The 10,307-nt window shown below is 44.1% G+C and overlaps 1 protein-coding gene across 9 annotated transcripts in view; it reads right to left on the bottom strand.

Annotated features, from left to right (window-relative positions):
* Positions 1-454: 454 nt before the first annotated feature.
* LOC135918500 (uncharacterized) overlaps positions 455-10,307 on the bottom strand; it is a 349,800-nt gene continuing 339,947 nt past the window's right edge. For all 9 annotated transcript variants that reach the window (XM_065452107.1, XM_065452109.1, XM_065452112.1 and 6 more), the window contains one exon: positions 455-634. In XM_065452107.1, coding sequence (XP_065308179.1) covers positions 571-634 — 64 coding nt within the window. In that variant the 3' untranslated portion in view covers positions 455-570. The remainder of the gene's footprint in view (positions 635-10,307) is intronic.

Raw genomic sequence — 10,307 nt, 5'->3', positions numbered from 1 at the left:
AGCTTTCCTAGAATCGATGCCGTAGTTGGCATCGATTCTAGGAATGAGCCTGCTTTTTAATGAGCCTGCTTTTCCCCCACTTTTGCACTGAAGTCACCCATGACTACAGTATGCTGAGTTTGCAATTTTCTCTTGCCTAATTCAACACCTCCATAAAACTGTTCTATTTCTTCTTCATCGTGACTGGAGGTTGGAGCGTAGGCTTATGCTACCTTTATCCTATACCTCCTAAGCAGCTTTATTACGACTACTGATCCCCTCTTATTACTGCTGTAGAATTCGTTAATGTTGGCCGCTATGTCCTATTTCCTCTATATCCTCGTTCTTTTAAGTCCTCTATGCTCTTTTACGTCGATGTCAGTATAAACGATTTGGAGTTTCCTCGCATTCTGTGTTAGTGAATACTGCCGGTGTTGTGTAGGTACTTAAGAAATACAATAAATTCATTCGCGAGAATTGCTTCAGATATATAATTACGCCTTGAATCAGCCATTTTCGACGCAATTGTGCGGAGGTCCGCTGCTGCAGTGTTTTGTAGCATGCCTGCGAGGAGATGCAGGAATACCGCCATCATTTGCTCTCGCAATGAAAACTTGTACGAAATGGTTTGTGGTCCAACAGGGCAAGGTTGACTCTGAAAAAAAATAAAAAAATGCGTTGTATGTCGTGAGTCTCGCTTCTACGAAAATATCTTAATTACACTGTCGATCACATGACCTGACACTGAACATTCCTTTCCCTTTCATGAATTTGAAAGGCTTATTGTTACACTGTACTACCACTCATTCAAAATTACGCTGCTGTAATTTTCACTGGCATGCACACCGACATACAAAACAACACTCACGTTGTTAGCTTAACCAAGCGAGCATGAGAGTAACTTTACTTGCCCACATACTTTGAAAGCACTAGGTGGGAACCAGGCACTAGAAATCTAAAAAGCTATTACGTCTACCCAGCATATATGTAAATGCGAAATATTGCCAGACAATAAGGACACTCCCTAATGCAAAATTGGAGCGGAGCTCATTAAGAGTCTTCATTTCGATATATATCAAGGCAAGGAATTGGAGACCGAAATCACCGCAATGACTGGCAGTGTGGCCGAGCCTTCAGGGCTTTCGCAGAGGGAGGGACAGTAGGGCAATGCTCGCGGGATGAGTGGCATCGGAGCCAGCTGCAAAAAGATGCGAGCAGTGGGACGAGCCACTGCTCGTACCACGGCACGCTTACTCCTTGATTAAGTAATGACTCTATGACGGCTTGCATCTATATTCAATGAAATGCCTTTACATAATTTATGAAAGTCATATAGAGAGGTTGATTGTACTCTGCAGATTTCTAGATTACCTGATAAATGCCATGGATGTGATCCATTGTAGGGCATCTCTTCCTGAAGCCACCCCCTTCCCTTGATTGACTGAAGGGTTTCCCTTATTCTATTGTAAAATATCTTGGTCAATATTTTATACAATACTGAAAGTAAGCCAATGGGCCTGTAATTTTTCAATTCTGTAACGTCTCTGCTTTAGTGGATTAGTATAATCTTTGTATTCTTCAAGTTTTGGAACCCTTGAAGTCGTGAGACATTTCGCATAGAGGGCCGCAAGCTTTTCAAGACGGATATATCCTCCATTTTTGACGAAATCCACTGTTATTCTGTCTTTTCCTGCCGCGCTTACCAGGTCCATGTCTTGCAAGGCCCTTCTAACTTCATCGTCAGCTATAGACGAACCTCTGTATCCTGTTGATTACTCTTCCGAATGCAGGTTGCGTAGTTGCTGTGGGTACTGTACAGGTCAGTATAGAATTCTTCGGCTGCTAATCTTCGAAATTGCTATGATATTGTCGTGCTTATCTTTCAGTGCATAAATATTGGCTTGCCCTAAGCCAAGATTTATTCTCACTGATTTCATGCTGCGTTCATTTTTTACTCTTTCCTTAGTATTCCTCACGCTAGAATGTCACATATCCATTACTTTCGCCTTGTTGATCACTTTTGACCATTCCGAGAATTCTATCTGATCCCCTAAGTTGGGCACTTTCTTTCTTTCTTTGTCGTTTCTTTATTGGGTCCTTCGTTACATGGCAATGCTTACCTAATGGTTACCTTGTTGCCTTACCTCACAATTCATTTACTGCTTCGGAAGCCAGACTTATTATGGCTTCATTCATTACCACTATGTCTTCACCTCTCTATTCTAAGGCTACCTAATTGCTTACGAGTACCAGCCTAATTTCTGGGACGAGGAAGCAGAAGCAGAAGAGAGCGGACGTGCCCCGTATCGGTTCCGTCTTTTTGAACGATCCTGAAGGCAATTTTCGCAGGACCGCACATCATCGGATTCGTGAGGTTAACGCGAATCGGTGGATACCTTTGGACAAGGCGGGCCAGCATGAGGATGAGAAATACGTGCCCTCGGAAGCTGACAGCGCTAGAACACTCCGAGGAGCGGTAGGCGGTACAGTCAATAGAACAGTGACAGGAGCTGGCAAGTGAAGAGCTAACGGCAATAATAATGGCAATAATAGTGGAACTGCTCAGAATTTCAGCAAAAAAGTGCGTCACTAGCACAGATAATTAAAACCAGTGAAAATAGGCCGAAATTAATACTGCTGCAGGAAACTGCAGCGGAGGAGATCAGGCTGTTCGGCTTCAACTCTGTCTGGAAAGGCAAGGAACCAGGCAGAGGAATTGCCACCCTAATTGACAAGAACATTTCCTACATAGAGCATGATTTAAAATTAGGGGCGAGTAAATTAAAATACATATTGGTACAAACGGTCGTAAAAAGGCACAGATGTAAAGTGCGAAGCTTGTTCTGCCTCAACGTATATAGCAGTCCCAGAGAGATGAGGCAAAGCTTCAGGGCAATTTTTAATAAAGCCATGGAGGTAGCCGAAAATGCGCCCCTCATAATAGGAGGGGACTTCAACACCCCACACCACTTTTGGCGTTACCGCTGGAGTAGTAAGAAAGGGTAGGGACCTGGCATTTTATAATGGATTCAGGCCCTTCTCTTATCATGGACCCAGCCTCGCCTACTAGGGGTGGCACTTCCACGTGTAGGGGCACTACCCCGCACTTATCCTTCACCTATAACTTACCCAGGGCAGGCTGGATCAACTCTGGCACGGATCTAGGGGCGACCATTATATACTGCACATAATGGTAGAAATGGCTGGAGTGGAGGTGAAGCACTTCGCTGACAAAGATGGGATCAAGTTAGAAAAAAAATTATAAAAAAACAAAGCAGACACAGATAGAAAGGGGCACATCAGACTACCATAGTGAGTGGCTCAGCTTAGGGACGACTTGATTGCAACAACTAAGGGTATGGAGACAGAGGAAGAGGTGAAACGAATTGCCATTTTTATCGAAGCGAAGCAATTGATTTTATAAAGATGGAAATCACAACGCTTCAACAGAAGACTTAGGAAATGACTTGCTCAGCTCAACAGGGAGATCGAGGAGCACGCATAATATTTGCAGAAAAAATGGGATGAGGTGTGTAAATCCGTCGATGGAAGGATAAAACATGGAGGCAATTGGAGTCTGCTCAGGCATCTGCTCCATAAAAAAGGCACTACATCGAATAGACGTGCGGCAGTGGCGAAGCTGGTGCACCAGGAAAGTGAAACTGCAAGAACAGAGAGCACAATGGAGCGATTTACAGCTAAATACTTGCCTCTCAGGAAAAAGGACCACGATGTAAGTTATCCCGATTACTTAAGGATAGAATACAACTATATGGATCAGGAATTCACAGAAAGTGAGGTAGGCACGGCACTTTGTGATTTAAATAGTAGTTCAGCAGCAGGCCCGGATGGCATCTCTAACAGACTGCTTAAGAATTTTGATGACGAATCCATAAAATATCTGACCGCATACATTATTGTATTAGCGAAACATGGGGTATATCCAGAAGAACGAAGGATGGCCAGTACTGTCTTAATACCAAAGCCGGCTAAACAACTAAACTTGGATAACCTCAGGCGAATTTCGTTAACATCATGTCTAAGGAAGACAATGGAGTATGTCATATTGAACAGGTTAACGAACTATGTGGAAGACAATGACATGCTACCGTATAATCTGATTGGTTTCAGACCAGGCTTGTCCACCCAAGATGCCATGTTGTTAATCAAACACCAACTGCTCTTAGCGAAACCAAAGAACACTCGAGCTCTCTTGGCGTCGGATGTCGAAAAAGCTTTTGACGGAATCAAGCATAGACCAATACTTGAAATCATTTCCTTACTAGGATTGGGCAGGAAGCTCTAGGAAGTGGTTAAAACCTCTCTTGGAAATCGTTAAGCTCACCTTAGATTCGGGGGAATTCGTGGTATTAAATCAAAGATGGATCACGGTGACAGAGGAACGCCCCAAAGGCCGGTCTTGTCACCCATGCTTTTCAACCTGGCCATGTCAAAAGTGGCAAAGAGATTAAAAGTGACAAAGGGCGTTCACTTTACCATTTGTGCAGACGATGTCACTATGTGGACTGCTGTAGGAAGTATGAGACACACGGAAAACACACTTCGAAAGAGCATTTATGAGGTAGAGGATATTTTAGAAGACATAGCGCTCAGATGCTCTGCTAATAAGTCTGAACTCCTAGTACTCAATAACAGAAGAAGGGATAGAAAACGGAAGGGACATGTGCCCGAGCAATAACCCAGATTAGTACTAAACTCGAAAGCAGGCAAATCTATTAAGCAAGTAGGAATCCATCAGAGTCTTAGCGCTATTCCTGGAGGTGAACGGGGCAAACATATGAACAATACAACACATCACAAGCAAGACTGCGGATGTAATAAGATTGCTAAAGAGAATCACTAATAGACACCAAGGGTTGGGAAAGGAGAGTGCCACGAGGCTGGTCCAGAGAGTGCCAGGCTTTCGCCTTGTGCCACTTCTCATATGTAGCTGGGTGCTCAGTTGGACACAGGCAGAGCTAAACAAGTTGAAAAGATAAAATAAAAGGCCTTTCAAAAGAACACTGGGGTTGCCAGCTAACACGTCAGATGATAAATTTATGAAACTAGGGCTCCACAAGACAATAGTCGAGATAATTGAAGCTAAGCAAATTGCCTACACAGAGAGGCTCTCTGGAACAAGGTAAGGTAGAGCAATACTCGAAAACGTAAGGTGGTTCCCAACCGAATCCAAAATCTCAGGTGAAGACACAGTAGAACTAAGAGATAGCATAAGAGAGAAAATCTAAGCGACTTCTTTCCCCAGAAATATGCAGCCGGTGCACAACCTAGAAAGTCGAAAGCCAAGGGCCAAAGCTCTCCTGCAAGAGATAGAACATGACAGAGAACATGCGGCTTTTCTATATGCTGCATAGGTCACAGGAAAGACAGCCTTTACGGCAGCAATAGTCGATGCAGATGGACTTTCTCGGGATGCTATTACAATCATGACTAAGAGACGACAGTCGCAGAATAAGTAGCGATAGCATTGACATTGAGGAATAATGAATGGACGGGAATTTACAGTGACTCTAAGATGGCTATTTGACACTTTACCAAAGGATACGTAACCAAAAGGGCTACCCAGCTAATCGGTGAAATGGACAGTCAAGGAATTGAAATCCGCTGGTTTCTTCCACACATGGGGTCTCTCGATCCATCTCGGATTATTTTGGACAAGATGGCTAACGCAGCTGCACCAGGACTTACTATCCGTGCACTACGCGACCAGGACCAATAATATTATACAGGAGGAGAACAGGGAAAAATTACTTACATATAGTGAAACCACGAAGCATTACTACACGAATAGAAGGGAATTCCCAGTGCCACACGTTTAGCTCAATAGAGCTCAAATGGTGACTCTGAGATTGTTACAGACAAGAACTTATCTGTGTCGAAACTTTATTAACAAGCTATATCCAGAAAGAGAGATACAAATCAATTGCGAGGAGCGTATTGACATCATTACTCTGGATAATTTGCTTTGGCAGCGTCCTGTGTCATTCATAGACTGTGACAAGGAGACTGCTGGTGAGTCCTCCACAGTGGGAGTTCTTTTAGACCAAGTGCAGGCCATCCAGAACGCCCACGATGTGGCAGTAAGCTCAAACCTTACTGTCCCGACGTGGGAGCCGCCTGCGTCAAGCTAAGGGTTGATCTTCAGCACCTGAATAAAGTTCATCATACCATACCATACCTGCTGATTTGGTCTGATTTTACCCTTATGCGTCTAGGCTGAGCTATTTCTTGTTGAATAATTTTACCCTTTGTCTTTTCATATTCAGGTGAATCCTAGATCTCATTATTCCATGACCAGGGCACTTTACCCTACCTGACACAGATCCTGCACTATGCTGGGATCGACAGAAAGTAGGAAATCTATTTCACTTCTTGTTTCCCCATTAGGGCGTTTCCAGGTCCACTTCCTGTTGCTAAGCTTCCTGAAGAAGGTATTCCTTATTTGGAGCTCATTCCTTTCCACGAATTCTACCAACATCTCACATCTAGCTTTCCTAGAATCGATGCCGTAGTTGGCAATTGTTTGTTAATGAGCCTGCTTTTCCCCCACTTTTGCACTGAAGTCACCCATGACTACAGTATGCTGAGTTTGCAATTTTCTCTTGCCTAATTCAACACCTCCATGAAACTGTTCTATTTCTTCTTCATCGTGACTGGAGGTTGGAGCGTAGGCTTATGCTACCTTTATCCTATACCTCCTAATCAGCTTTATTACGACTACTGATCCCCTCTTATTAATGCTGTAGCGCTATGTCCTTAGGAATTAGGAATCCTACCCCATATTGCTTCTTATCTGGGAGTCCTCTATAGCAGAGGACGTGGCCGTAGGTCAGCACTGTCTAAGCCTCACCAGCTCTTCTAACCCTACCAATGCCAATAATATCCCACACAATGCCTGATAGATCCTCAAAGAGTCCTGCTAAGCTAGGTTCATTAAATACAGTTCAGGTGTTAAACGTGTGCAGGGTCAGTTTCCATTGGTGGCCTGTCCGGGTTCAGAGATTCTTAGCACCCTTTGCTGCGTTACAGATCTGACCAACGCATTGGTGGGGTGCTCCGCAGCTGCTGGGAACTGAGGGTCATGGGTTGATTGTAGTAGTCATGAGGGAGGTAGTGGCCGAATGCTGCACCAGGGAGGCCAATTCCTGTTCTCGTGAGGAAGTTTCTTCTGTTGAAGCTTGGTGGGCGTTTCTAATTTTGTCGCACCTGGACTAGCATATCCCCACTGGCTCTCGGCATTGATGCCGTTAATGTTCACATTGTCAATATCTGCATAAAACTGGATGATCTGCTGAATCAAACACGTTTTGGAAAACTATAAACAAGCCATCCAGTGGCTCTTAGTCTAAACAACTACGAAGTTGCGGTAGAATTGAATTGACTACGTTAATAATTAATTTCTTCTAAACCCGTGTTGTTCACCGGTGTAAAAAAAACTAAACTAATATGATGCACTAGGGCAGAGTACACACGTTGAAGACATCTGAATTAAGTCTGCGTCAGATAAATATGCCTGTAAACAAACACCTCACGATTTGAACCGTTCTTAAGAACTCGCGTGGCATTAGCAATTTTTTTATTCCTCAGGGTAAGCACCCTCATTTAGTGAGTACCTTAGGCCAAGGTCATGTATTACTTCTTGAGAACAAAGTTTCAGAATTCTGGGCGAAGTACCATCCTGGCCAGTTGTTCTGCTCTAACTATTTAACTACACCATTAAGCGACAGCTTCAATTGCTTCATGGGCACATGCTCCTCTCGCGTACATTTCACTATAACTTGAATGTCAGGTCTAAAGACTTGAGTGAAAGATGTTGACCAAGACGGTAGCTTGGTCGCGATCTTCAGTCATTGTCAACCCACCATGAACAAATTTGGGCCGAGTTCTTGCATTTCATATACACTCAAAGCCGCTTTTAGCTTCTGAAGTCAGAATTCAAGGTTTCAAAGTATTTTTTCCTAGCCTCTTTGAGTTTGAAGGTGTACAATCTGGTTAGATCACCTCATGCGTTGAAAGCAGACGCAGACTTACCTCTGCAGTAAAGTAAGTAAGCCCTTCGACGTTTCATGATTATGGTAATAAGGTGCCCATTTACCCAGTGATTCTTCCCGTGTTTTAGCTTACTGCTCACGATGATAAGAACATAACGCTGACTGAGGCAAGTAATTCGCTCTTTTAATATTGACCATAACTTGTCCATGGTCTTGTCATCCGCAGTAAATTAAACAACAAAAAAGATGTTTTCTGTTGCGCAAATATTTCTCAATAGTTCGCTTCGGCAAAAAGGCTCTCTTTAAGTTGCATGTTTGTAGTTTATAGTTAGCTCAGTTAGAAAGGACATCATTGTGCTCACTATTACTGAGTATTACTCACAGTTTGTTGATAATATCAGGAGTATTGCTCAACAACAAATAAAAATGATGTTGCATGATGTAGTGTGGCGTGCGTGTTGTACCAAACCAAGTGCATCGATCAACCTTAACAATTCACAGTATATAGATGTATTTGAATTCAATACACATTTACCATCAAGCCGCGCCAACGTCGGGCAAACTAATATCAGTAGCAAGAATGATGCAGCCATTTTCGTGCTTAAAGCAACTTTCCTCAACTTGCGCATGACACTGGGGTCAATAGCAGGTGGGTAAAAAAATAGAACTGTCCCCGTGCAGTTGTGTCGCTTTCTATATAAATATTGTGGCTCATAGGAAAATTTTTCCCAAGAATAGAAACGCCACCACGGTGGATTGATAGGTCTTTCCTATAGAGAGTGCACTCTTAGGCAAAGTTACACCCTTTCGGGTGTATCTCTGCCAAACAACAATAATCGCCATCTGGCTTGCTTGCGTTCCTTTCTTGAAAACGCCACGCCCGCTACTTTCCTATCAGGAATGCTATGGCATGCTGATAACGCGCATGCCGTTCGTTACTGGGAAGTACAGGGCTCACTGCGTTAAGGAAAGGAAATGTGGGCAACACAGATCGCGATTATTGTTGTGCATCGAAAGGGTGTAATTTTGCGTAAGAGTATCATCAATAGGGTCAGCACTTACAACCATTGGGAGGGGGCACACAAGCTCCGCAATGTTGCTTGCTACCTTAGGGAGGCCGGTAAATTGGAGTTTTTCAACAATGAACGCGACTTTCCTGGTTAGTCAACATTTACTGAGCAGCTCTGTCAGATATTCGGCACGTCTGCGAGCACTCCGACGTAGCCAAGCACGAGCTCGCTAACCGCTTCCAGGAAGCCGACGATTCTTACACCTTTTACATTTAAGAGGCCCCGGCTCACTGCCGTCGCACTCTGAGTGACATGGCAGAAGAGGATCGTATTCACCATATCCTGAAGGACATTAATTCCGTTGCCTTTAGAAGTCTTGTCGCTCAGAGTGCTATTAGTGTTCGTGTTATTATCACGATATGCCAACGCCTTCCCGCGCTCTCCTCTTTTTGTCTTCCACACGCCTCCTGCGGCGCCCGCCTTACAGACAAGAGACAGCTTTAGTAGTGCGCCATGACGAAGCGCTTTGCGAAGCGTAGCTGCGTGTGTCACGACAGGGCTTTTAGTACTGTCAAATGCCTACGTACGTAAGCTTACTGCGCCGTCTGATATACAAAAATAAAGGCACTCATTATCTAGAATCATACCAAGCCAATTCGAACGTACTATCGTGATTCCTTCCCAGAATAGCACACATTAGCCGCATACGAGTCGTACTACGAACGTACACTCGGAAAACGTATCATTCTGTACCTGACAAAGTGTCTGTGATTTTTTTGTCCTGCCGTGTGGTAAGTGTTGCGATTTTCCTAAACCATGGTGTGCTCCAGTGTTCTTTGGGACCCCTAATGTCTCGCGTACTTCAGTTGGACAAACGTAGGGGGCTCTCATGTTGCGTCAAAAGAGGCGCAGCGTAGGGTGTATGTGTCACGAAATGGCCTGCTGAACCTCGATCCAGTCTTGAGCCAGGCTTTTAGACAACGGTTACATTTTGAGAAAGCAGATTTTACACTACTAGTACATGCCCTGCAGATACTGGAGTGCCTCACGAGTGCCAAGGAAGTAATCACATCAGCATGGAAGCCCTGTGCATGTGTCTGAAGTGACTCGCGTACTCAAACAGGCTATGCGACCTGCAAGAAGTTTTTGGATGGCACTACTATGTGGTGCCCAGGGCATGAAAGAACGTATTTTTCCACATAGAGAAGAAGTTTGGTTGTCTTCTGAGTGACCTGACGGTGCACCACTGGCTCAAACATTCAGAATTGGAGTCCATGCGCGAGGTAAGTCAAGTCTTTTTCTGCAT

This window comes from Dermacentor albipictus, chromosome 7, assembly GCF_038994185.2.
Source record: "Dermacentor albipictus isolate Rhodes 1998 colony chromosome 7, USDA_Dalb.pri_finalv2, whole genome shotgun sequence".
Taxonomy (NCBI): Eukaryota; Metazoa; Arthropoda; class Arachnida; order Ixodida; family Ixodidae; genus Dermacentor; species Dermacentor albipictus.
This window is presented reverse-complemented; position numbering and strand designations above follow the sequence as displayed.